At 45.6% G+C, this 27,624-nt stretch overlaps 1 protein-coding gene across 1 annotated transcript; it reads right to left on the bottom strand.

Moving 5' to 3' along the window:
- Nucleotides 1–3,251: 3,251 nt before the first annotated feature.
- Nucleotides 3,252–26,054, bottom strand: PLA2G4D (phospholipase A2 group IVD). The gene is made up of 19 exons (XM_019725538.2): nt 25,982–26,054; nt 25,643–25,779; nt 24,951–25,082; nt 24,242–24,282; nt 23,810–23,852; nt 22,216–22,300; nt 21,728–21,864; nt 20,742–20,852; nt 20,574–20,611; nt 20,256–20,391; nt 19,783–19,919; nt 18,368–18,590; nt 8,701–8,818; nt 8,171–8,308; nt 7,813–7,920; nt 7,494–7,685; nt 7,047–7,213; nt 6,272–6,458; nt 3,252–5,122 (listed from the first exon to the last, which is right to left on the bottom strand). Exons 1-19 carry the CDS (start codon nt 26,049–26,051, stop codon nt 4,896–4,898), a joined length of 2,427 nt encoding a protein of 808 aa, XP_019581097.2. The 5' UTR covers nt 26,052–26,054; the 3' UTR covers nt 3,252–4,895.
- Between the last annotated feature and the right edge of the window lie 1,570 nt (nt 26,055–27,624).

Genomic DNA, 27,624 nt, shown 5'->3' with positions numbered 1-27,624 from the left:
GTCACTGAAAATAAGTGTTTGTGATAAAATGGAGAAATTGTAGGATCAAAATAAAACCAAATACATAAGAGGCACAGGGAAGAGGGTCCTGAGGAGAGATCATCAGATGTAGGCAATCCTAGAGCCAGAGCCTGTCACCGTGACACCCACCTGGGGCCAGAGCAGCAATAATTGTGAGGTGTGTATGTGTGTGTGTGTGTGTGTGTGTGTTGGTTGAGTATGGGAGACCATAACTGAGTATGGCAGCAATACATAAAAAGGATTATATATCATGAATAAGTGGAATTTGTTCCAGGAGAGCACAAAAAATCAATTATTGCAGCATATCACATTAATAAAGGAAGAAAACAACATAACTATCTCAAGAGACACAGAAAGTATTTGACAAAATACCACAGTTTTCATAAAAAAAAACACTCAACAAACTAGTAATAGAAGGGAACATGATCAACCTGCTAAACAGCATCTAAGAAAAACCACAGCTAATGTTATACTTAATGGTTCTAGATTGATTGCTTTCCTTTCAATATTAGGCACAAGATAAAGATGTCTGCTGTTGCCATTTCTATTCAATATTATACTGGAGGTTTTTGTTGGGGCAAGGAAAAGGAATAAAAGGTATTCAGATCAGAAAGGAAGAAAGAAAACCATCTCTATTTGCAGGTGGCATGATCTGATATGTACAAAATTCTAAGGAGTCAAAAAAAAAAAAAGAGAAGAAAAACTGTTAGAATTAATAATAAATTCAGCAAAATTACAGGATGTAAAATCAACACACAAAAATCAGTTGTATTTCTTTACCATAGCAATGAACAATCCAAAAATAAAATTTGAGAAAATAACTCAATTTACAACAGAATCAAAGAAAATTAAATACTTACAAATAAATTTATTCAAAGTAGTTTAAATTGTGCACTGAAAACTATAAAATATTGTTGAAAGAAATTAAAGAAGACCTAAATTAATAGAAAGACATCAAGTGTTCATGAATCAGAAGACTTACAATTGTTAATAAATTTATCTACAGATTTAATTTTATCTACAGATTTATCTACAGATTTTATCTACAGATTTTATCTACAGATTCAATTCAATCCCCAATACAATCTTGAAAAGGAAGAACAAAGTTGGAAGACTCATACTTGCTGATTTCAAAACTTAGTTAAAAGGTACAGTAATCAAGATGGTGTGGTATCAGCAAAACTTAGTACAAAGCTACAGCAATCAAGACAAATAGATCCATGAAACAGAATCAAGAGTCTAGAAATTAATCCTCACATTTACAGCTAATTGGTTTTCAATAGGGTGTCAAGATAATTCAATGGGGGAAAGAATAGCCTTTTCAACAAACAATGTTGGAATAATTGGATATCCACCTCAAAAAATGAAGTTAAATCCCTACTTCACGCCATATACAAAAGTTAACTCAATGTATTGAAGACTTAAATGTAAGAGCTAAAACTATAAAACTATTAGAAGAAAACTTAGGTGTAAATTTTCATGACCTTGGATTTGGCAATGGTTTCTTAAATGTGACAACAAAAGCACAAGCAACAAAATATAGATAGAGCGATTTCCAGTCAAGATGGTGGAGTAGATAAACCATCCTCTCACAACCACATCAGAATTACAAATAAACTACAGGACAACCATCACTGAGTATTGCTTGAAGTCTAGCTGAACAAGAAGCCCTACAACTAAGGAAACACAGAGGAAGACACCTTTAAACTGGTAGGAGGGGCAGAGATGCAGAACAAGCTGGTCCCACATCCATGTGTGGCAGTTAAGAATTGGGAGGGATATCTCGGCTGCAGAGTTACCCCCTGAGGAGTAAGGGGCCCCAGCCCCACATGAGGCTCCCCAGAACCAGTGCCAGAAAGAGAAGTCCCCACAACTTCTGGCTGTGAGAAACCAGTAGAGATTGTGGCTGAGTGAGACAGAGAACTGCTGGAGTCCCAGGTGCTCTTCTTAAAGTGCCCATTCATGGACTTACTCACTGACGGGCTTACTTGCTTGGAGCTCCTGCATTGTGGCCCAGCTCAAACAGCACTAGGGACAAATAGGGAAGAAATGAGTTGTCGGGCTTCAGAGCGAGGGCTGAAGGGTCAGCTTTTTCCTGGATGGAGGATATGGTGGAAGCCATTGCTTCTTTGTTGGGCCCTCCACCCTCCCAGTGTGCAGATGCAGGTAGCTGTCATTTCTGAGTCTCCATCAACTTGGCTAACACTGTTTGTTTGTCCCACCCCAGTGATTCCCTGAGACTCTGCCCCACTCAACTTGTGGACCCATCTAAACTGCTTCTAGTGGCTTTCCATACAAATGGCCTCTCTTGGCTCGTACTGTGGACTTCCCATGAATCTCTCAAAGGTTCACAAAACCCAAACAAGCAGCACCTGACTTTGATGTGTCCCATAACTATGGCTGAATAGCCCTAAATCCTGCAATAGCAACAGCCAACTCGGTTTGAAGCCCAGCATGGGTGGTAGCCATTGGTGGATTTCTTTGTAGCTCATGCCAGGTGGCCCTGGGCAGGGCACAGGCTGCAGCTGAACATAATAATTGAAATGAAGAATACATTAGAGGGAATCAACAGATTAGATGAAGCAGAGGATCAAATCAGTGATTTAGAAGATAAGGTAGCAGAAAATACCAAAACAGAGCAGCAAAAAAGAAAAAAGGAATCTAAAACCTGAGGATAGTTTAAGGGGCCTCTGGGACAACATCAAGCATAACAACATTTGCATCATAGGAGTACCGGAAGGAGAAGACAGAGAGCAAGGTATTGAAAAACCATTTGAAGAAATAATGATGGAAAACTTCCCTAACCTGACATAGGAAATAGACATACAAGCCCAGAATAAATCAGAGAATCCCAAACAAGAGGAATCCAAACAGGCCTACAACAAGACACATCATAATTAAAATGCCAAAGGTTAAAGACAAAGAGAGAATCTTAAAAGCAGTAAGAGAAAAGCAGTTAGTTACCTACAAGGAGCTCCCATAAGACTGTCAACTGATTTCTCAACAGAAACTTTGCAGGCCAGAAAGGATAGGCACAAAATATTCAAAGTGATGAAAAGCAAGAAACTTCAACCAAGATTACTCTCCCCAGCAAAGCTATCATTTAGAATTTAAGGACAAATAAAGAGCTTTCCAGACTCAAAAAAACTAAAGGAGTTTGTCACCACCAAACCAGTATTACAAGAAATGTTAAAGTGACTTCTTTAATAAGAAAAGGGGGGGGGGGAGATAAAAAATATGAATAATAAAATGGCAACACATATCTGTCAATAATTACTTTCAATGCAAATGGATTAAATGTTCTAATCAAAAGATAGGGTTGCTGAATGGATAAGAAAAGAAGACCCTTTCATATGCTGCCTACAAGAGACTCACTTCAGATCGAAAGACACATACAGACTGAAAGTCAAGGGATGGGAAAAAGATATTTCATGAAAACGAAAATGACAACAAAAAGCTGGGGTAGCAATACTTATACCAGACAAAATAGACTTTAAAACAAAGGCTATAACAAGAGACAAAGAAGGACCCAATAATCCCACTTCTGGGTATTTATTTGAAGAAACCCAAAATGCTACTTCAAGAGGATGAGTGCATCCATATGTTCATTGCAGCATTATTTACAATGGCCAAGATGTGGAGGTAGCTTGGGTGTCTGTCAATGAATAAATGGATAAAGAAGAGGTGGTACATATATACAATGGAATATTGCTCAGCCATGGGTTCTTGCCATCTATGGTGACATGGATGGACCTAGAGGATCTTGTGCTGTGTGGAGTATGTCAGACAGAGAAAGACAGATGCAATGTGATTTCACTTAAATGTGGAATCTAAATAACAAAATAAACAAACAAACAAAACAGAAACAAACTCATAGATACAGAGAACATTTTGAGGTCTGCCATATGGGAGATGGGTTGGGGGAATGGTTGAAAAAGGGTAAGGGGTTAAGAAGTACAAATTGGTAGTTACAAAATAGTTATAGGGATATAAAGCAAAGCACAGAGAATATAGTCAATGATATGGTAATAACTATGTATAGTGCCAGGTGGGTACTAGACTAGTCAAGGGGTTCACTTCTTAAATTATATAAATGTCTAACCACTATGCTGTATACTGAAATTAATATAACATAATATTGAATGTCAACTGTAATTGAAAAATTACAAAGGAAGGAGAAAGGTGAAGGGGAATAAGAGGTCCAAATTTCCAGGTATAAAATAAATAAGTCATGGGGATGTAATGTACAGCACAGGGAATATAGTCAATAATATTGTGATAGCCTAGTACAGTGTCAGACGGTTGCTGGACTTATGGAGATCAATTCTTTAGGTATATAAATGTTGAATAACTATAGTGTACACCTGAAACAACATAATACTGTACATTAGCAACATTGAAAAAAAAGAAAATATAAACTGGGCATCATCAAAATAAAAAAAATAAAATAAACTTCTGTGCTTCAAGTGATATCAGCAAAGTGAAAAGACAACCCACAGACTTGGAGAAACACTTTGCAAATCATACATTGGATCAGGGATTTGTGTGTAGGATATATAAAGCATTTTTACAACTCAAAGATAAAAAGACAAATAATCCAATAAAATGGGTGAAAGATCTGAATAGACATTTCTCAAAAGAAGGTATACAAAACGCCAATAAGTATGTGAGAAGATTCTTAGCGTCATTAGTCATTAGGGAAATGCATTGGAGACACCACCTCCTACCCGCTAGGATGGTTATAATAAAAAAGACAGACAATAACAAGTACGGCAAAGACGTAGAGAAATCGGAACCCTCATACAATGCTGACAGGAGTGTAAATATAGTGCAGCTGCTTTGGAAAGCAGTCTGGCGCTCAGGGTGGGCCAGACTCAAGTCTGTGCCCCTGGAACCCTGGCCCCCGGGGCCGAGTGCTTCAGAGCCGTCCTCAAGGCCTGCAGGATGGTGTCCTGGCTGTTCCTGACATTGTAGTCACTGAGTTGCAGCAGACGGTCAAAGTCTTCCTCCTTGTAGGTTATATTGAACAGGGAATAGGGTGAGGTAGCTACAGTGAGATCCACTTGGCCAGCCAGGAGCTCTGCAGGGCTGCGCTGGATACCTGCCGGAGGTGGGAAGGAGTTAGAAGCGGGTCCCAGAGGCCTGCACAGCTGGGTAGAAATAAGCCCCAAAGCTGGGCACAGGGGTGAGCTGCACCCCACTGAAAGGGGTCCTTGCTTCTTTCTCAGCCCTCTGTGTCCTTTGCCCAGAAATATAAACGTGGATAGCAGGAGACAATTTTGAGATATGAAGAGTTTGCTACTCCCCACATTTCTTTGTAGCATTATACTTTTTCCACTATTAAGGCAACCTCATAGTGTGTATATCACCTTCCAGGGTAAGGTGGAAATGGCCAGAACAACAAAGTCAATTAGGTTAGTGAATGGATACTTAAAACTCATGATGGAAACAAGAGGCTGAAAACCAAAATACTTTTGCTTTGTTAAGAACAAGTCTTTGCTGAGAGAAAGAGAATTCCAAGATGTGGGATGAGCATGCTAAGAGTATAGCTGGAAAGTTTGGAATTGTGGCAGGAACTAGAAAGCCAGGAATAATGCACAAAGGCAGAAATGTCGTTTTTCTCACCAAAAGAAAAGACTGACCAGTTGGTGGGAGGTGAGGACTGAAAGGAATGTGATAAGGGTTTCGATTTCAGGGGCGCAGATAGAGGTCCAGCTCCGTGAGAAAGGTCCCCAGCCTGGGGTGGGATAGGATGATAGAGGTCAGCTGAAACCCAAGGTAAGTTTAGGGGACTCTGAGAGAGTGGGGACCGGGACTTCTCTTCCCTGGCTGTCCAGCCTGGGGAGCCTTTATGAATTCTTCTAACAACTTGGGCCTGAGCAGCGGTGGAGATGGCTGCAGATGGTGACAATGCAGGAGGCCTCTGGATGCAGGGATTCTCTCATTCCACCCCACAAAGCAGAGAGCAGAGAGGCCCAGGTATAACTAGGGTGCTGGGGGAGGGGGGGTGGGCAAGGCAAAGGAGACTGGGGCATGACAAAGAGGACAGTAGCACAGTGACTTTGCAAAGTGCCCCGGTGGGGATGTGGGCATCCGCAACAGACACCGGAGTATGCTGTGTCCAACACTGGGGGTACCAGCCCTAAGACTCTCTGCCCCCTCTCCTGGCCACAGGGGCCCTGGGAGAGCCCAAGGCAGTGCCTCTGAGGGGCCAGGCGCCAGGCTGTTAGGAAGGGAGGGGCTGCCTCACCAGGTGCCGAGTAGTCCTTGAAGGAGGCGTTGACCAGCGGGAAGTGCAGCACGACAGGGGCATCGGGGCAGGTGGGGTCCGAGAAGAGGTGGCACTCCCTGGGCTGGCGCTGGTCCTGCGGGCTGGGCTCCACATGGGGGAACGGCAGCCCCCGGCTCCGGCAGTACAGCTCAGATTGCTGCAGCACCTGGTAGGGGAGAGGGGCCCAGAGAGAACCAGCTACCTCCTGGTCACCTCAGGTCTAGAAAATGCTAGAACGGCTCCAACCCAAACTGAGCAGTCAAGACAACCTGGCTCCTGTTCATGGCCCAGTTAAGCATGGAGAGAGGCAAGGACGCTGATGGCCTGTAATACTAATTGGTTAAAATCTGTAGGTGAGGTGAAAACCTGGCACTCCACCCCATTTGGGATGGCTATTGATTAATTAGTCAAGTACCTCTGTACCATGGCCTTCCTCCCTGTTCCCAGAGTCCCCAGGGAGGCCCTGGGGGGAAGGATGTGGACAGGCCAGGGCCTCCTCCCAGCTCTGACCAGCTGTTCCTCTTGGGGTGGGCATGGCAAGCTTCCTCCCTGTCCACCTGTCCTGGGAGACTGAAGCCCCAGCACCTCCACAACCCTTCCCAACCAAGGGCCCTGGCAGGAGCCTGTCATCCCTCCTTTCCCTTGGGGACATAGGACGTCTGGGCCAGTGGCCCAGGGGCTCTGCTGCTCACCCCTGGAGCTTGGCCTGGTTGCACAGAGGATCTGGGATTCTCATGGGGGCAATCGGAGGTACCTCAAAAGGTGAAGATAAGGAGTAGTCGAAGGAGAGTATGAGGTCCAGCCTGCGGCCTGGCCGGAACATGGAGGGACAGCTGGTGTTGAGGAAGTAGCCGGCATCCACCAGGCAAAGCTGGGGTTCCTGCGGGGTCAGCTGGCCAGGGGTGGAGTCTAGTTGGCTGTCTGATGGGGGAGGCAGCGATAGTCAGGGGCAGCCACTCCTCCATAGATTATCTACTCACCCCCCCCCCCTTCATATTGCATTTGCCTCTACATCCCCTTCTTACCTCTGGCATCACTCCCTGAATACACATGACACCCGAGCCCTTCCCAAGCCCTTCTCCAGTCCACACCCCAGAAGTGAATGCTGTAACCTCTGAGGCGTCTGCCAGTCCTAGCCATGGTCCATCTCTACCAGAGAGCCCAACCTTCTTACCTGGGGACATGTGACTGTGGCCCTTACCTGCCCAGGTAGAGAAATCTTTGTGGTCACGGTAGTCCTGGTGCAGCTGGAGGCCCTGGAGGAAGTTGGAGCTCTGCTGGTAGAGCAACCTGCCTGTCAGGAAGCCCTTAAATGCCTGGGCCAGTGCTGTCCCAGGCTGCAGCCACAAGGCCTCCGGCCATGAGGAAGTCCTCGAGGAGGCAGCGGGCTCCTCTGGACCCAGAGAAACAGACATTGGTCCAGTGAGGGGCTTGCCTCCCTCTGACAGTGCCCCCGACCCCCGGCATCTGAAGGGGAAGCGGCCTCATGCCAGGCTCCCCTTGCTGCCTCCCCTTCTTACCTAGGTTCCTGATCTTGTCCTTGATGTGCTGTTTCCAGGAGTTGTCAGAGCTGGTGAGGTCATACCAGGCATCCAGCAAGTTCAGGGAGAAAACGTTGCTCCAGATACCTGAAGGCGAAGGCCCCACGAGAGGTCAGCCTCAGGCCTCAGCGCCCTGTCCTCCATTGCCCGGAAGCCTGGGTGCTGATGGGAAGTGAGAGGGGGAGCAGGCTGCCCCTGTAATGGCTCTTCATAGCCCAACCCCAGCCCTCACGGGGTGGGGAGGAGAGGAAGCTCTGTTAGACCTAGTACAGGAGTCTGTCCAGTCAGAGAGGCCTGGCCCGGGACCGGCCAGGGCTGCAGAGTGACCACCCCTCACCTTCCAGGAAGCAGATCCGGGACTCAGGGATCCTCCTCATCAGCTGTCCCATGAAGAACTTGGAGCCGAAGAGCTCAGAAGGGACAAAGGCGCCATACTTCAGGAACCCGACCTCATATGGGGAGAACTCGACCCACTCTAAGGGGAAGGAGGGGGAGGTGGGAATGAGAGAAGAGTGGGCAGGCGGAGCCCCAGTTCTGACAGGCCAAAGACACTGCCTCCCAGCAGGCCCCAGCCTCCCTACTGCCCGACTGGCTGGCTGACTCCTGGGCTGACCACTCACCCAGCCCCTTGTGCACATCCTTCCTGTCCGTCCCTCTCCACCCTACTCACCTCCAGGACAGCGAGCCTCCACTACCTGGCACATGAGCCCACCAGAACGGCCACCCTTCCAGAAGGTGGGGCCATCTGTTCTGGTGTTTCCCGTTTGAATTCTCTGGGGACCCGTAGGGTGCAGAGGTGTGCATGTGTGCATGTGTGTGTGGGGGGGGGGGGGGGAAGGGCAGAGTGGACAGGACTGAGGACTGTACCCTTGAAGTCGAGAGTCTCCAGATTGTTCTCTTTGACATTGAGGCTCAAGTAGAGGGGCAGAGGGTTCTGGCCCTGCTCCAGTGCAGCTCTCTGTCCTGACAGCTTCTGATCCATCACCTGGGGTGGGGAACACGAGGGCCTAAGTGCGGTTGAGAGCATCCTGGAGGCAGCAAATCTACCAGGCCAGGGGTGCGGAAGGGGCACAGACTAGGGGTGAGGAGGCAGCTCCCTATTAGGATTTGAGTGGCATGGGTGGGTGTACCTACTCCGTTCCCACTTCTGCCCCAATGCTCTAACCAGCCCCATATGTAGTCACCACGTACGGCTATGCAGGTTGTGCCCTGCAAACCTGCAGAGTACCATTCACGAGGACTACAGTGTTAGCAATGACACCCCACTCCTGTCTCCTCTGGTGCCAGTGGACCCATCTTTATGGGTTGAAGGGTGGATTGGATGTGGACTCTGACACATAGTCACAAAGGTACACACACACCGCTTTCTAGAAAGAACACAGGAATTCCCTATCTCAGTAGACATTGTACACTCTGCCAGGGGCGGGCTGCCCCTTCTAGGTTCACCTTAATGCAGTTCAAGTTTCAGCCCCTCCCAAATGCTTTCCTGACATCTTTGTCCCCTCCACCCTGCCTCAGCACCCCCTTCCTTCCTGCTTTGCACCGTATGAAGCTGCACTCCTTTATTTATTCTTGCCTTCTGTTTCTAATTTTCTCTTCAGTAACACTCCAGGCTCCTCTTTGATGGCAAGGACGGTGGCTTGCCTTCTGAAGGAGTCTCCACAGAAATGTCTCGTTTTATCCCAGACCAGAGATTCAAAGAGGGTTTATCTCAAGCACCAACAAGGTTAATGGTGGTGGTTGCCTGGAGCCCCGCCTTCGGGAGGATCCTGCTGCCACAGGCCCTGTGCTGTCCTCAGAGAGCAGTGTGTGCGCCATGAACACAGTCCCTCTCTGAGGCTCTCTGAGCTGGAAGGCACCCCTCTCAGCCGCTAGACCTAGGGCGTTCCCACCTGCCATATCAGGCTTTATCTTCAGATTTACTGAGGAAGTGTGTTAAATATGCAGATTACTGGATCTCTTCTGAGAGTCAGCAGAAGCCACCTAAGATTCTGTCCTTTTTAAAATCTTCCCAGGTGATTCTCAGGATCAGAAAGGTGTGTGTCCCAGAACTCTAGTCCAGCCTATCCAGCAAGGAGTCCCCCTCCCACCCATGGCAAAGCCTCAGCTTCCTCTTCCCCATCAGCCCTCTGTCACCGGATGAGAGCACTCATGTGTCAACCACTGTCATCTCCCCCAGTTCTTCAGTGACACCCAATATGACTTGAGTTATAGGGAATCCACAGGAAAATTCCCAAATACAGCTTGAGCTGCAGGCACGGATGATTTGTCATATCTGCAAGTCAGTTCTGTAGGTGTGAATGTGTATATATGTTGAGACGGGAGGGGTTTTATTAATACCTGCAATTTCCCTTGTCAAAGTCTTATTAGTTAGGAATCCTGTTTGTCTGCTCTTTTGATATGTATGATGAAGGGAAATGTGTCTTTTTACTACAGATGCACAATTTCTGCCCTGGGGAAAGGTTTGGAAAAGGATCAACACACCCCTCCATCAATCAAAACAGGATTCCTTTTCTTTGTGGCAGGTCTCTGCACCTCAATTCCTCCAGTTTCCAAATGAGGATCTCCAACCCTGCAGAACACCACTAGGATGGCTCAAGGGTCCCACCTGAAGTGAGGGAGCTAGGTGGACTGTTGGCAACATGTTTCTCTTTACGTGGTCTGGGCACTGTATAGGGTGGGACTAAAGGGTGTGCAAAACCTTTTGTCCAGAGTTGAAGAAAAACATGTAAGACCTTTTAATTCAGGAACAGATAAGAGAAAAAATACAAGTTTCTCCTTGAGGAATGGTGAGCAGCTTCTAAGCAGTTCAGTGCTTGCCAGTAAAAGATGAACAGTTTCACAGAGATAGTTTGAGAAGCACTGATTATAACTGCTGAATTTTACAAATAGGTTTTTACAAAAACCAAATCAATATTATAAAAGTATGTGAACTAAAAAATTTCTCTGAGTAAAGATTAAGGTGTAATATTTTAAAAAATAATAATGTTAATAAAATTGTGATTTGTTATGAATGGAATTATATTTTCTGGAATTTTAAAATGACTTTTGGTACTGTAGATTAGTATAATACAGAGATACTTATTTTTATCTGATGACAAATTTGAAATCAATACTGAATTTGTCTGAATAAAAAATTATTTTAAAAAGCATACAGTGAGTGTTAGCTGTAAGAGACAAAGCATGATTACTATGAAAAAAGAAAAAATATTTGAAAAGTTTTCCTATTGGAACAAAAATTTTAAAACCACATGGGTGCTCATTTTTAAGAATAAATTGTTATTCATTAATACCACAAAATTTTTATTCTTATAAACAGAAAATAACTAAGTTTGTCTTTTAAAAAATTACTATAAATTGATTTCTGGTCAAGATGACAGAGTACATAAACACTGTGCTTACCTCCTCTCATGACCACATAAAAATTACAAATAAACGATCAACCATCACTGAGAATCACCTGAAGTCTAGCTGAACAGAAGTCCTACAACTAAGGAAACACAAAAAAAGCCACATCGAGATTGGCAGGAGGGGTGGAGATGCAGAATGAGCTGGTTCCATACCTGTGTGTGGCAGTTAACATTGGGAGGGATATCTTGGCTGCAGAAGTCCCCCCTGAGAAGTGAAGGGTCCCAGCTCCACACCCGGCTCCCCAGCCCAGGGTTCCAGTGCCAGGAAGAGAAGTCCCCACAACTTCTGGCTGCGAAAACCAGTGGAGATTGTGGCTGAGTGAGACAGAGGGTTGTTGGAGTCTGAGGTGCTCCTCTTAGAGGGCCCATGTATGGGACTTACTCACTGATGGACTCACTCACTTTGAGCTCCTGCACTGGGGCCACAGATCAAAAGGTACCAGGGACATACACAGAGGAATTGAATTGTCTGGTTTCAGGGCAAGGGCTGGAGGGGCAGCTTTGTTCCAGACAGAAGTACTGGCAGAAGCCATTATTTCTTTGTTGAGCACTTCCCCCACTCAGCCTGTACATGCTAAGTCTCTATCAACCTGGCTAACAGTGTTCTCCCCACCCTGGTGATTCCCAGAGACTCTATCCTACCCAACTTGTGGATCCACCCAAGCAGCTTCCAATGGCCTTTCCATACAAATGGCCTGTCTTGGCTCATGCTGTGGACTTTCCTAAAAAGGTTCACAAACCCCAAGCAAGCAGCATCTGGCCTTGGCATGCCCTGTGCCACTTGCTAAGCAACCCCAGACCTGGCACTAGTAGCAGCCAGCCTCAGTTCACAGTTTTGCCTCTCCTAGACATCTCCAAGCCCAGTGTGGGTGGGAACCATCTTCAGATTGCTTTGTGGCTAATTTCAGGTGGCTCCAGACAGGGTACATGAGGTGGCTGAACTTCGCTTGCAGTGGGGCCACTTCCACTTGGCTGCCTCCATGGATGACACACCCAAAGGACAGACTGGACAGGCACCAGAGTCCTGCTAAAGCAAATCTTGCTCTGTAGGGTCAACCCCTGCACCCCAGCTCCTCCGCTGTAGTCATGGCCAGTCCTCACAATCAATCATCCTGAGGGTCAATCCCACCCATTGATGTGCAAACAGCAACCAAGATTTAACTACAATAGAGGGCACACACAACACACACAGGGGACATACTTGCAGCACCCAACTCAGGTGACCAGGGACACTGCACCACTGCGTTCCACTGGACACCTACTATATAAGGCCACTCTACTAAGACCAGAAAACATAGCATCCCTACCTAATACATAGAAACAAATACAGAGAGGCAGCCAAAATGGGGACACAAAGAAACTTGTCCCAAATAAAAGGATGGAACGAAGCTCCGGAAAAAGAACTAAACAAAATGAAGACAAGCAATCTACCAGATGCAGAGTTCAAAACACTGGTGGAAGGGATGTTCAATGAGCTCAGGGAAAACTTCAATGAAGAGGTATGAAACATAAAAATGGAGCTATAAAACATTAAAAAGAACCAGTCAGAAATAAAGAACACAATAATTAAAATGAAGAATACATTAGAGGGAATCAACAGTAGATTAGATGAAGCAGAGGATTAAATCAGTGATTTAGAAGATAAGGTAGCAGAAAACACCCAAACAGAACAGCAGAAAGAGAAAAGAATCCAAAACATGAGGATAGTTTAAGGGGCCTCTGGGAAACATCAAGCATAACAACATTCTCATTATAGGGGTACCAGAAGGAGAAGAGAAAGAGCAAGGAATTGAAAATCTATTTGAAGAAATAATGGTAGAAAACTTCCCTAACCTGGCATAGGAAATAGATATACAAACCCAGGAAGTGCAGAATCTCAAACAAGAGGAACCCAAAAAGACTCACACCAAGACACATCATAATTAAAATGCCAAAGGTTAAAGACAAAGAGAGAATCTTAAAAGCAGTAAGAGAAAAGCAGTTAGTTACCTACAAGGGAGCTCCTGTAAGACTGGCAGCTGATTTCTCAACAGAAACTTTGCAGGAGACCATGTTTCCCAGAAAATAAGACCTAGCCAGACAATCAGCTCTAATGTGTCTTTTGGAGCAAAAATTAATATAAGACCTGGTGTTATATTATAGCAAAATAAGTTTGGGTCTTATATTAATTTTTGCTCCAAAAGACACATTAGAGCTGATTGTATGGCTAGGTCTTATTTTCGGGAAACACGGTAAAAGGGATTGGCACAAAATATTCAATGTGATGCAAAGCAAGGACCTTCAACCGAGATTACTCTACCCAGCAAAGCTATCATATAGAATCGAAGTACAGATAAAGAGCTTCCAGACAAGAAAAAACTGAAGGAGTTCATATCGCCACCAAACAAGTATTACAAGAGATGTTTAAGAGACTTCTTTAAGAAGACAAGAAGAAGAAGGAGGAGAAGGAGAAGGAGAAGAAGGAGAAGAATGAATGAATAATAAAATGGCAACAACTACATATCTATTAACAATTACTTTAATTGTAAATGGATTGAACGCTCCAATCAAAAGACATAGGGTGGCTGAATGGATAAGAAAACAAGACCCTTTCATATGCTGCCTGCAAGAGACTCACTTCAGATCGAAAGACACATGTAGACTAAAAGTCAAGGGACGGGAAAAAGATATTTCATGAAAATGAAAATGACAACAACAAAAAGCTGGGGTAGCAATACTTATACCAGACAAAACAGACTTTAAAACAAAGGCTATAACAAGAGACACAGAAGCACCCAGTAATCCCACTTCTGGGTATTTATCAGAAAAAACCCAAAACACTACTTTGAAGGGAAATGTGCATCCATATGCTCAGTGCAGCATTATTTACAATAGACAAGCAATGGGGGCAACCTGGGTGTCCATAAATGGATGAATGGATAAAGAAGAGGTGGTACAGGGGCAGCTGGATGGCTCAGTTGGTTAGAGTGGGAGCTCTTAACAACAGGGTTGCTGGTTCGATTCCCACGTGGACCAGTGAGCTGCGCCCTCCACAACTAGGTTGAAGACAACGAGCTGCCGCTGAGCTGCCAGTGGGGCGACCAAGCTCTTAACAACAAGGTTGCTAGTTCAATTCCCGCATGGGATGGTGGGTTGTGCTCCTCACAACTAAACTGAAAACAGCTACTGGACTTGGAGATGAGCTGTGCCCTGCACAACTGAATTGAAGGACAATGACTTAGAGCTGATGGGTCCTGGAAAAACAGTTTCCCAATAATCCCCAATAAAAATTACACAAAATTTATCTATTTTTTTTAACAACAAGAAAAAGAAGAGGTCGGGGCAGACGGGTGGCTCAGTTCATTAGAGCATGAGTTCTGGGCAACAGGGTTGCCAGTTCGATTCTCACATGGGCCAGTGAGCTGTGCCCTCTGCAAATAGAATGAATACAATGAGCTGCCTCTGAGCTGCCACTGAACTGCCACTGAGCTCCTGAGCAACCGGTTGGCTCAGTTGGTTGGAGCGCGTGCTTTCAACCACAAGGTTGCTGGTTTGACTCCTGTAAGGGATGGTGGGCTGCGCCCCCTGCAACTAAGATTGAACAATGGCAACTGAACTTGGAGCTGAGCTGCACCCTCCACAACTAAGATTGAAAGGACAACAACTTGATTTGGAGCTGATGGGTCCTGGGAAAAACACACTGTTCCCCCAATAAAGTCCTGGAAATACACACTGTTCCCCAAGAAAGTCCTGTTTCCCTTCCCCCAATAAAATCTTTTAAAAAAAAAAAAAAAAAAAGAAGAGGTGATACATATATACAATGAAATATCACTCAGTCATAAAAAAGAATGAAATCTTGCCATCTGCAACAACATGGATGGACCTAGAATGTACTATCCTGAATACAGTCAGATTGAGAAAGACAAATACTGTATGATTTCACTTATATGTGCAATCTAAAGAACAAAATAAATGAACAAACAAAAAAGAAACAAACTCACAGATACAGAGAACATTTTAAGGGTTACCAGATGGGAGGGGTTATGGGGACGGGTGAAAAAGAAGAAGGGATTAAGAAGTACAAATTGGTAGTTAACAAAGTAGTCATGGGGATATAAAGTATAGCATAAGAATATAGTCAATAACATTTTAATAACTATGCATGGTGCCAGATGGGTACTAGATTTATTGAAGTGATCACTTCATAATTTATATAAATGTCTAACCACTATGGTGTACACCTAAAACTAATATAATATTGTACATCAACTGTAATTAAAAAATTAAAAAATATTTTAAAAAATGACTATAAACCTTGTACATAAAACCATGCAAGTCATTATTGGAAGATCAAATGGTAATTAAATGAAAGTCTTTTTTACAGCCTGGGATCAAACTGCATTTTCTAGCACCCTATAAAGTGAACTGTTAAAAACAAGCTTCTCCCATTCTATAGTAACTATAATAATTCCTGCTGCCAGGCAGAAAATTCAGTTAATAGAATATAACACCCTTACAACTGAACATGAACTTAACAATAGATCTTAAGAAAACATAGGATACATTAATAAAAATATTTCAAATAATTATGCTGCCATTAGAAATTCAGTGCCCTTTCAAAGAAAATCCCAACATTTATCATGAAGCTTAACTAGCTGATTCTATAAATGAACAAACAAAAAAGAAACAAACTCACAGATACAGAGAACATTTTGAGGGTTACCAGATGGGAGGGGGTCATGGGGACGGGTGAAAAAGAAGATGGGCCAAAAGTGGCCAAAATCATTTTGAGAAGAACCAAGGTGTCAGATAGGGGTAAATTTGCCCTGTCAGATACCAAGATTTATTACAAAGGTAGAGGAACTAAGCCAGTGAGATTTTGGCACAGGAACAGAAAATCAGCACCATCAGAATGGAAGAGAGGGCTCAGGAAGAGGCCCACGAATATAGAAAAACTGACGCATGACAGAAGTAGCAATGCAGATCAGTGGAGGAAAAAAAATCAATAAGTGATATTAGAAAAGTTTACTATCCACATGGAAAAAATAAAACTGGATTCCTATTCACATAATACCTGAAGATAAACTCTGGGCAGATTGAAGGCTTAATTGTGAAAAACAAATCTTTACAACTTTTATAAGAATATATAGGAAGATATTTTATAACTTTAGGAGAGGTTAAAAATTTTTGAGAAGACCCTAAAAGCACAAACCATAAAGGAAAAGAATGATACACTGGATTATATTAAGATTATGCTCAAACTATTAGAAATATTAAGAATTAATATCCAGAATATATAAAGAATTCCTACAAAATAATATAAAAAGATGAATTAAATAGAAAAATGGGAAAGCATTTGAGTAGGTAATCTATGAAAGAGGAAGTCCCAGTGACAAATATACTTGAAAATCTGATCAGTCAAATTTAAAATCAAGGAAATGAAAAACTACAATAATTTCATTTCACATCCATTAAATGAACAAAAATTTAAGTCTGAAGAGCATGTAGAGAAAAGAAATTATGATACACTGGTGGTGTGGGAGTGTGAATTAACACAAGACTTTTGGAGAACAATTTGGCAATAGATAGGAAAGTTGAAAGTACATGTAACCAACGGCCTAACAATTCCACCATCGGGTGTATATTTTCAAGGTGTAGAGAATCTCTAACTACCACATGTGCACAAGGAGAATTGTACAAAACCATTCATGTAAATAATACATTTTTCTTAAGGATATATATATTTTAATAAAAATATACATAGTAAAGGTATATATAATAAAGTATATAATAAGGTTATATAAAATATGTTATATAATTAAATGTTATGTGTTATATAACATAGTAAAGTACACAGATTGCAGATATGTATGTGATCATAAACCTAAACTCAGGATAGTAGTTGCCTCTGGGTGTGGGAGGAAAATGGGACTGGAGAGGGGTCCACTGGGGGTATCAACTCTTTCTGTAACATTTCATTTCTTAGGGTGGTTGGTGAGATCATGAATATTCATTAAATTATGCTTTATGCATTTTCTTAGGTCTAAAGAGTATCATAATAAATACTTAATAATAAGTATTAAGATTTTTATGATAAATATTTTTAAACTAATAAATAAAACATAAGAATGGTTTTTAATTTCTAAGTAGCATTATGCTTGCCAGCAAGAATAAAAATTTTTTAAAAAATTCACAGCAAATTCATTTTTGGTTAGTTTACATGATATTCTTTCTTGGTCAAACTCCTGATACCCAAAGATAAGAAAGATAAGAAAGTTTCCTCTGCTAATATATTTCATAGTTTACTTTTTGCTGTGCATGTTAAAAATGCATTTTATGTTTTAGTTGTTTCAAATGCGTTAAAAGAAACTTTGTTCAGATAGTTATAGTGGTAAAACAATCACGTGAAAAAAAGTCACTGATTTTAATATTTGTATCAGTTAATATAAAATTCAGCAGTTAACTTACTAAGCTTTCCTTAAAGAAGCAATGTATGAAAAACTTATATGCTAAGTTTTGTCTTAATGGTGTTAAGATAATAGTAAAGAAATATAATAGCTCACACTTAATGCTTACTCCATGCCAAGGCACCACTGAGGAACCACAACAACCAGATGAGGTAAGTACCATTCTCATCCCCATTGTATAGATGAGAAAACTAAGGCACAGAGAGGTTAAGTAACTTGCCTAAGGATACATAACTAGTAAGAGGCACAGGGATTAGAACCCAGAGAATCTGGCTCCAGAGTCTATGCTTTTAACACTACCATAAAGATAAAGAAGAATGTATTTCGTATTGCAGCATAAATGAAATAAAAGCTGTTGGAGCAAACTCACTGACTCTTAAACACAATGCAAAAATGCAAAAGCTTTGTTTGCTTAACTAAAATGGCATTGACTTGTCGCTAGCTCTTGGGAGATCCAGAAATTTCAGATTCACGGCAATTAATTGAAGAATAGCCTGACTCAAAAAGGCAGCATCACAAAGTTGGGCAGACACTGATATACAGTGGTTCCCACATCCTTTAACCACCGGTCCTAGGCTCTTACCCTGTAGGAAATGCGCACGTGTGTCAGCCAGCTGCGAGGCTACCCCAGCCCGGCCTTTGCACTCACACTCCACCGGGCATGTGCAGGCACCATACCTGGCTGTGTAGCATGGACTCCAGCACCAGAGCCCACAGGTCCACGAAGGTGGTGGGGTGGCCCTGCTCCGTCCGCAGCTCCAACTCTCTACGGTAACTTGCCATGCGCCCTGCGGAGAAGGTCTCCAGCTTGCTTTTGGCGAGGTGCTCCCGGGCATATCGGATGGGTCTCTCAAGGTCCCTCTGGGACCACTCAGGATCCCCATATAGTTGGGCCATTGTCCTGGGAGAACAAAGGGACAATACTGTAGGATGCTGAGGCACAGCAGGAGTCGCTGCAACTCCCCCTACCCACCCTCGATTTCCCCCAATGTGTTGCTCCTGCTGGCAAAACCCCGCCTATCTGGAAAATGCCTCAGGGCTTTCTCTCCTTCTAGATCAGCACTGTCCAATATAAATATAATGTGAGCCAAGTAATTTAAAATTTCCTAGTAACAATACTTTAAAAAGTTAAAAGATCAGTAAAAGTCAATTTTCATAATATATTTAATTTATCAAAATCATTTCAATATGTAATCAATATAAAAAATTAACGTAAATTTATATTTTTTTCAAACTAAGTCTTCAAAATTGACTGTGTATTTTATATTTATAACACATCTCAATTTGGACTAGCCACATTTCAAGCGGTCGATAACCACAAGTACTAGTACAGCACAGCTCTAGACCCATCTTCATAGGTCTGTCCTGAAGCCCTTTGAGACTGCTTCTTAGTAACTGTCACCTAAACTCCTCTGAGGCGTTTACTCCTCTTTGACTCCTTTAAAGTCACATTTTAGCAAGACTCAAAGGAATGTATCTCTAACAGTGAAAAGTCCCACCTCATTACAGGCTCAGTGGAATACAGGGAGGCAAAGTTGTCTTTAGGTAAAATAGCACCTCTTGACTTCAATTTTCTCATCTATACAATAGGGACAATAAGAAAAACTACCCTAGAGAGTATTGTGAGGATTAAATGAGGTAATAACAATTAAAGAAAAAAAAGAGCTACCAATTTGGAGCTCCTGGCACATATCAGACATGTTAAGTGTTTTACTTGGGCTGTCCCACTCTAATCTATGGAGTATGTACTATTATTATTCCCATTTTGGTAATGAGTCAACTGAGAATCAGAGGAAATAAGTTGGTCAAGGTCACCCAGCCAGTGGTGGTGTTGTGGAGACTCAAACCCAGCTCCTCCTGAATCAGCTGCCTTACACCTCTTCAGTAGCATGGAGTGGACACCAGCAATGCCTCACTCATGGCAGGACCTCTGTAATGTCTGCTTCCTCCCTTTTGAGAAAGCTGCTTGGCACCCATCGGACCATACTGCTCACACCCGCTTGGCTTCCCCATAGAGAGAGGCCCTCTGGTATCTATTCCCCTCCCCTCGGGGGCCTGATCGTCTCTGCTCGTCCAGTCCCCAGGACCCTCACCATGTAGCTCCCGAGACGCCACTGAAGTAGGTCACACAGTCTAGGAGTCCCAGCTTTTTCAGGGCCAACAGGTGACCGTAGAGAGAGGTCATGGCCCGGGCACCTCCGCCTGTAGCCATGATGCCCACGATGGGGACCTGGATCACAAAAAGACATAGGCTGGCTTAAAAGGGACAGGAATAGAGCTGCCTCCTGCCTCTAGAGAAGGGACCTCGTGGCCAGGGTATCGATGGGGTCAGGGTCTCGATGGGGTCAGAGTTAGAGCTAGCACCCAACCCCTCCCCAGGTAGTGACAACTCTCAGACCTGGACAGAGCTCCAAAAGGAGCGAGCACCCCACACAACTCCAAGCCCCATACATGCTCACTCCCCAGGCTCTGCTGACTAGAGTATCTGGAGAGGGCATAGGAATCAGGTACTCCTCTAAGGCCCGTTCAAGGTATCTGCACATCCATCCCTCTGTATCCCCCAAACCTCATCCTCCTGTAGGTCTCTGTCCAGCTGCAGGGCCTGCTTGAGGGCCTTGGCCACCACCTGCTTCCTCCGGCTCAGGAAGGCTTTCTCCTCTGCACACAGGTCAAAGCCCAAGCGCACAGCCGGCTCGTTATGGCTAGGGCAGTAGAGGATCCAGGGTCAGGGGGCACTTGCTGAGCTCAGACACTGGTTGGACAAGCCCATGACAGCTGCCGAATAACCTCCCCTGCTCCCAATCCCAAGGACTACCCTTTCTACAGCACTCTCCTGCCCCATTACCACCCCTCATTGTCCCCCACAGATATGAATGTCCCTCACCAGCCTTCAGCCTTGAGCTGTAGCCTCACTCCTGGGGCCTGAAATCCAAGGAAGAGACCTCAGTCAGAATGTCCTAGACCCTGAGGGGAATGTGGGCATCCCCTGGGGGCCTTAGGCTCCCCTATCTTTATTTTCACTGGCACTTCCCATTCAGTTGAGGCCACTTACATTTGCAGCAGGAATGTCCATGGTTATCTCCTTCCCTGGGGCCAAGGACTTCAGCGGCACAGAGAGATGCTCAGCTGAGCTATCTGAGTTCCAGCCACTGCTTTTGGAGCTCTGAGGGGAAACATTCATTCATTCATTCATTCATTCAACAAATCCTTACCGAGTATCTAGACAGTGATCCAGACAGACACAGTCCCTCCCTGACAATACAAAAAAAATTTCAATATTTATAATTATTAAAATTATAAGAATTATAATTACGAATAATGACAAAAATAATAGCTAATATTTACTTAGTGTAATAAGAGCTCATATTTACTGTTCTCGGTGAATCATGTGTGTGAATTCATAAAGAAACAGGCAATGACATGATGTTAGTGTTGTCAAGAAATGAGCAAAATGATAAGAGAGTAACCGGAGGTGGGGTGTGTGGGGTCCATTTAAGAAGGGAGGTCAAGGAGGGTCCCTCTGGAGAGTGGTCATTGAGCTCAGATCTAAAAGAGGAGGAGGAAGGAAAGGAGGGGGATGGGGGGGGGGAGGGGAGAAGAGGAAGAGAAGAAGGCAGCCTTGGAAGGAGCCAGAGGAGGACAGGGAAAGCATCTGGCATGCTGGAAAAGCAAGAAGAGACAAGTATGGCTGAAGCATCTTGAGGAGAGCATGAATGAAAATGAGGCAGCAGAGGTGGGCAGGGGCCAGGCTGGGCGGGGCCTGTGGGCACAGACATTAGATTTTAGTCTAAGAGCATTATTGGAGGAGCCATTGAAGGGCTCAAAGACAGACATGATATAGCAGCTCCCCGTACCCATTCCAGGCCCTGGTGATCCACCCTGTCTGCCAAGGACATGATGCCTAACTAGGGGAGGGCGACAAGGCCACAGGGGCCTGGTCTTGGCAGGGGGAAGGCCAGGGAGGGGCCTGCAGCAGCTGGAGCTGACTCAAGGCTGGGGTTGGCAGGAGAGCTCCAGAGATGAGACCCAAAGACCCACCCTCAGGCGCCCACTCAGCTCTGCCTCTTGAGCTGCCATGTAGTGAAAGTGGAAAGCAGATGCTGTGCCCAGGGCAGATGTCTGTGTGTCCTCATATGACCCCTTCAGCACCAGCTCCAGCTCCAGCTTGTCCTGACCTAGGGAGAGAGTGGGCAGGCTAGTATGAGGGGAACAAGAGCCCCAGCAAAAACCTGGGGAACCAGCAGTGCTGCCCAGACATGGTGGCGGCCTGGGCGGCTGGATCATGGCAAACAGGATTCTAGAAAAGGCCCTCCCCAGCCTGCCAGCTCCCCCAACCCCCATGGAACTCCCACTTCCTGTGACATGCCCTCCACCAGGTCAGGGGGACCTTCCTGCCCAGACCTGTTGCCCTTGTGCTGTGTGGGCAAAAAGGAAGAGGCAAGCTCTGCCCTGCTGCTCACCTCCTGCCCTATGTGGATTTCCCAGCCACCCCCACCTAGCCCCCACCTTCCAAGCATAGGCCAAACCTGGTTCTGAGCAGGTCTCATGTGCGCTCATGGCTGTGCTCCCTATGCTCTCCAGAAGGACATCCAGGCGTGACAGCTCTCGAGCCTGGGGTAGACCACATCATGAGCAGGGGGCTCTGCTGGGGAAGCTGAGGTCCCCTCAACCTCACCCTGTAAGCCCCACTGCCCCTAATCTACCACACACAGAACAAGAAGTGAGGTCCAGTGTGGGACCAGATGCAGAAACCCCTCACCCCACTTCTGATCCACTACAACTGCTAAGCCAGATGTCCTGGAACAGCCAGGGGAGCCCCCTCTTCACCTACCCCCAAGCTCTAGATTTGCCAAACTTCTGGAATCTCTGAAGGTTCCCGATCTCTCAGGCACAGTTCTTTCTTCTCTAAGTTTCTCTACGGTCTCAACTTGGAGGATGCATTCTACTACAAAGGGTACTATGCAAAGCACTGGTCTACAGGACGATGGAACGGATCCGAGCAACCCTTAACATTTTAGCAACTACAGTATCTCCTGGCTGTCCTTCACTTAACTGACTTGCCAGGTGAGCCTGGTGCCTTCTCTCTGTAATGCATGCCAGCTGGTGCCTGCAGCCCACTCAGCTGTTGCTACTGACCCTCTCCTGTGGAACTGCTGAGTTCAACATACCACTGGTCTTCATCACTTCAGATAAGAGGCAGTTGCCACCGGTATGACTATTTTAACATGCACAGGCATACCTTGAAGATACTGCTGGTTCGTTTCCAGACTGTCACAATAAAGCAAGTATTGCAATAAAGTGAGTAGTAATTTTTTGCTGGTGGAGGGTCTGCTTTCAATTTGTAAAAAGCACAACATCTGTGGAGTGCAATAAAACAAGGTATGCCTGTATTTGAAAAACTAATACTTGCCCATCAAACAGGCATTTGCAGGACCCCAAGTGGTGCCTCTTTCAATGTGAGGCTCTAGGTGCCTTACTCACCCCACGCTGGGCCCAGCCCTGCTCCCAGGTCAGCTTGCCGGTGTGGACTGCACTTGAAGTAGAAAGTTTCTAACGCACCTGTCGCCACCTTGTGTCCATTCCTTCACACTGCAGCTTTGTAAGCTTGCTGTGTTTTAAGAGAGCCGGCCAGGACTCTCCATTATCCCAAGGAAGAGCTGACTGGCCGTACCCGGAAACTCCCAGATTGAAGCACACAACCCTGGAAACTCATTGTGAATCTCAGTTACCTCAGTATTAACAACCTGAGTGGGTCTGGCCTGCACGGCTTCCTCACCAGGGCTTCCTCCGCCAGGGCTAAGAACTATTAGTTCACTACAGTGACTAAACACATCAGGAAGCACCTCAAATTCCCCAAACATTCCCTCAACCATCCAGCCTTGGGCCAGAACCTCCTCTCAACACAGCCTCAGCCTCTCCTCTCTCCAGGTTCGCATTAGTCCCAGGGCCCACCAAGCCCCAGCCCCTGACCACAGCCCTAGGTGACCACCTAGCCAAGAAGCCAGGGGTGGCCTTTCTGCCCACACTTTGGGCAGCTAACCGGCCCCATCCAGACCCAGTGTCCTTTCTGGGGTCCCTCCCTCAGCTCCCCCTCACAAGCTTGGGGAAGGTAATGGTTACCACAAGGACGTTGTTGGTGATGAGGTTTTCTGGGCGGTCTGACCTGGAAAAATCAAACCATCCAGAGTCTGGCCTTGCAAAGGCAAAAGCTCCCTATGCAGACCAGCCCCCCTCACAGCCGAGGCTCCACCAATGTGGGGCATCCCTGGGTGACACTGAGGGTTCTCAAAGTCCTGGATACTATTCGGGGTGCAGGGAGACTCTTCTGAGGGTGAAAGGTGAGGAGGGAGAGAGGAAGGCAGAGAAAAGATTGAACTTCCTATCTTCGTTTCTCTAAGAAGATCAGATCCCACCACCCAGACTGGCAGGAGTTGGGAGATGAGGGACAGGGAATCTCGGCTGGACAGACCAACAGGAAGATCTGGATCATAACATTTCCCTAAATAAAGCTTAGGTCCTGAGACACTTCCTGAGCTGTGTGATATTACTCACGTCTTTTCCATCAGGAACTCCACATCCAGTTCCTCCTGTCCCTGGAGTCAGAGAAGATGAGCAAGTCGTCAACATTTGTATGCGTCTTTAGAGTTGACACTGTTCTTTTACACTCATTATTTCATCATCTCAAGTCTCTAAGGGAGGCACGGTATTACCTACAATTCTTCCCATTTTACAGATGAGGAAATTGAGGCTTAGGGAAAGATTGGCTCCCTGCCTAAGTTACCACAGCTAGTAAATCTGCAAAGAACAGGTCTCTGGCAAGGCACATGCCAAAGGAGGCTTGAAGGTACTCAGGGCCCATTTCATCTTCCTCTTGAGGGGGATCCCATAACTCTGCCCTCCCATGTGCCCAGCCTTTACCTGCTGGAGAAAGAGCACACAGACCTTCATAAAGCAGGCCTTGGGCACATGGGAGATCAGAGGCAGTGAGTTGGAATGATGGAGCCACAAATGCCAAAAGGGTTAGTTACACTGAGATGTGTTTTAAAGGAAGTTCTCCACCACCCAAAACCTCCTTCCACAGACAGTAAAATTCCTCCATTGAGGATTCAGTCTATAACAGACAAGTTAAGCCTTCCCCTCTCCTATTAAAATGTAAATATCTCTGGGAGGGATTTGCATCTTTCTGTGAATGAGTTCAACCCAGCAGAGGAGAAAAACTGCAACTTTCTCAGCCTGGAGCCCACAGGGACTCCCCACACACCTGGGGACGCTGAGAGAAGGTCTTCCGGAGCAGCTTGCCAGGGAGGACTTCTGAGATGTCGTAGAGAAACTTGAAGCAGGCATCATCCTCTGTGACTGAGTCCTCATCATAGACAGTCAGCTCCAGAACATTCTAGAGACTCAGGAAAAGCAACTTAGCACATCACTTACTCATAGCTGCAGCCCTCACCTGTTGAACATTTACTTGAAGGTGAGAGCCAGAAAGATTATTATGCCTCCATGCTTTGTACTTCAAAATAAACATAATGGTAAAACTTAAAAGCAGTAAAAGAAAACCCAGCAAAGTTGCTAGTTTTCCCCTGCTAATTTTCATTTGTGTAAAAAATAAAATTCTTTCAAAGAATTCTTCCCCCACCCACCACACCCCTACTTTGCTAGGTCCCTAAGGCAACATACGTACCTAGGAGTGCATTATTTCATTTAACCTCACAACAACCCAAATCAGGAGGGGATTCTTACTAGCTCCATTCCATAGATGGGCTTAGAGAGGACGAGCCGCTAGCCTGGAGATCGGGACACAGGCGGCTGATGGGTTCACACATTCTCTCAACACACAGCACATCCAGGCTGGGGCACAAAGACACCCACTTCCCAGTTTCTCTGACAAAGACCCCCAAGAACCCTCCCTGGGCAGGGTACAGCCTGTCCTCAGGTGGGTGACCTGAGCTTTACCTTGACCTGACTCTGGATTAGGAAACTGAAGGTCTCATTCCATACAGGATGACTGGAGTTGGTGACTGTTTTGGTCTTAAATTTCGTTCCAGGTACAGTTGGTAGCTGTAAGACCACATAGGGGTCTGCCTCACTCACTGCCAACATCAAGAGAACCATCGTGAGAGAGAATTCCTCATCCCCCTCTTTAGGGGCCTTGCCAATTTCCTTGCAAGACCCTGGCGCCCACAGTGGGCAGCCCAGCCAAGCCCAGCCCCAAGGCACGTACATAGCTGCAGCCCTCACCTGTTGAAGGACCAGTCATCCCTACAGCCCTGCAGCCCAGAGACATTTACTCACACATGTCAGCCCAGCCCAGGCCTCGAGCCTCCAGGACCCTCACGGTGAGACGCCAGCAGACAGATGCCATCCCCTGCAGCTCCATGCTGAGTGTCCCTGTAATTCCTGTCAGCTTTCTGGCAGAGCATATATAATCCTCCCTGCAAGGTCCACTCCTTACTCCCTTCTTGGGGATTAACTCCAGTGACACCGGCAACATTTCATCTCTATAGGCCTTAAACCAGAGGTTGTCATTGGCAGGGATACAAAGACTTTTTAGACACCCGGCTCTGTTTCCTCCCTGCACCCAGATTCCATCACCACCTGCCACAGAGAAGGTGCTGGCTAGGACCCTGGGGCCCTGCTGGGGGTTGTGCTCCCACACCCACTCCAAGATGCAAGAAGGGCAGAGGTCTCGCAGGCTCCCCCCCTCTTCAGAGCCACAGCCTCTGGGCTGCTCTAAAGCCTCTTGGGGTTACTAAGAAGTACCCCCAGCTGCTCATTATTTAGCCAGTCATATTGCCCAATTTGAGTGTTGCTGCCCATTTCTCTCTCCGGTCACTCAGAGTCTCTCAACCTCAGAAAGCCCCCCCCCCCAACCCTTGACAAGACACTTTTCCTAAGGCGAAGCCCCATTTCTCATCACTTCTAAGACCATCGTTAACACAGCACCCAGAGGATGGGCTCTCACAGTAATTACAACAACTGGTCATTGATTACTGGGGGCAGTAGAGCAGAGTGGGCAAAGGTAGGCTCCTGGCCAGGTTGTCTGGATCTAAACCCTGGTCCTCTGCTTACTTGCTGTGTGACTCAACATAAGTCACTGAACTTCTCGGTGCCTCTGCTTCCTCATATGTTGTGGGATTAATAATAGTATTGACCTCACACAATGTTCTGAGGCGAAATGTGTTAATACTTGTAAAATGGTTAGCAAAAAAGTAAGCAGGTTCTAGAGCATTGCTCTTATTACTATTTATTAAGTGCTTGGTATGTTTCTAGGTGCTGTGTACTAAGCATATTACGTATACAAACTTGATTTATCTTCCCAACAACCTCATAAGATAGTACTCTCACTTCCTCCCATTTTACAGATGAGAGAATTGGGGCTCAGAACGGTCACTTTGCCCTAGGTCTCAGTGTGCGTCGGTGACAGTAGGATTCAAACCTAGGTCTTCGAGGCCAGAGCTCACAACCCCTGTGCTATGCTACCTTCCCAGGACTTTGCTTCTTTGTAAAAGCATGCAACTTTTCCCCACTGCCCTGTGGCTATCTAGACACTAGAATTTCGTAGATTTGTTTTAGCCAAATACGATTATTGAACTAACTTATTAACTATGGGATTCTTTTCTTCTGAGGGCATTGGGACTTCATTCCCCTCCCCCCATAACCCGCCCCTAAAAGATCATCCCCCCTGAAATACTGCCTTAATTGATGACTAACCCTGGACACTCCTGGAGGAGTTCTCCAGCAGGGACTGCCCCCGCCCTAGCCCAGCTCCCTGTAGGATGGTGGGAGTACCTCCCTCCTAAGAGTTCCAGCTACTGTCTCTCCCCCTGTGCAGGGACCCTGGGACCTACTCCATCCTCCTCCATGAGGAGAAGATCATGGTGGATGTGACCCAAAGGAGCCTAGAGGGCTGGAGTCCCCAGACCAGGGTCCACAGT

The sequence above is a fragment of the Rhinolophus sinicus genome, linkage group LG03 (assembly GCF_036562045.2).
Source record: "Rhinolophus sinicus isolate RSC01 linkage group LG03, ASM3656204v1, whole genome shotgun sequence".
NCBI classification, from domain to species: domain Eukaryota; kingdom Metazoa; phylum Chordata; class Mammalia; order Chiroptera; family Rhinolophidae; genus Rhinolophus; species Rhinolophus sinicus.
Note: the sequence above shows the minus strand (reverse complement) of the source record. Positions and strands in the feature narration are given on the sequence as shown.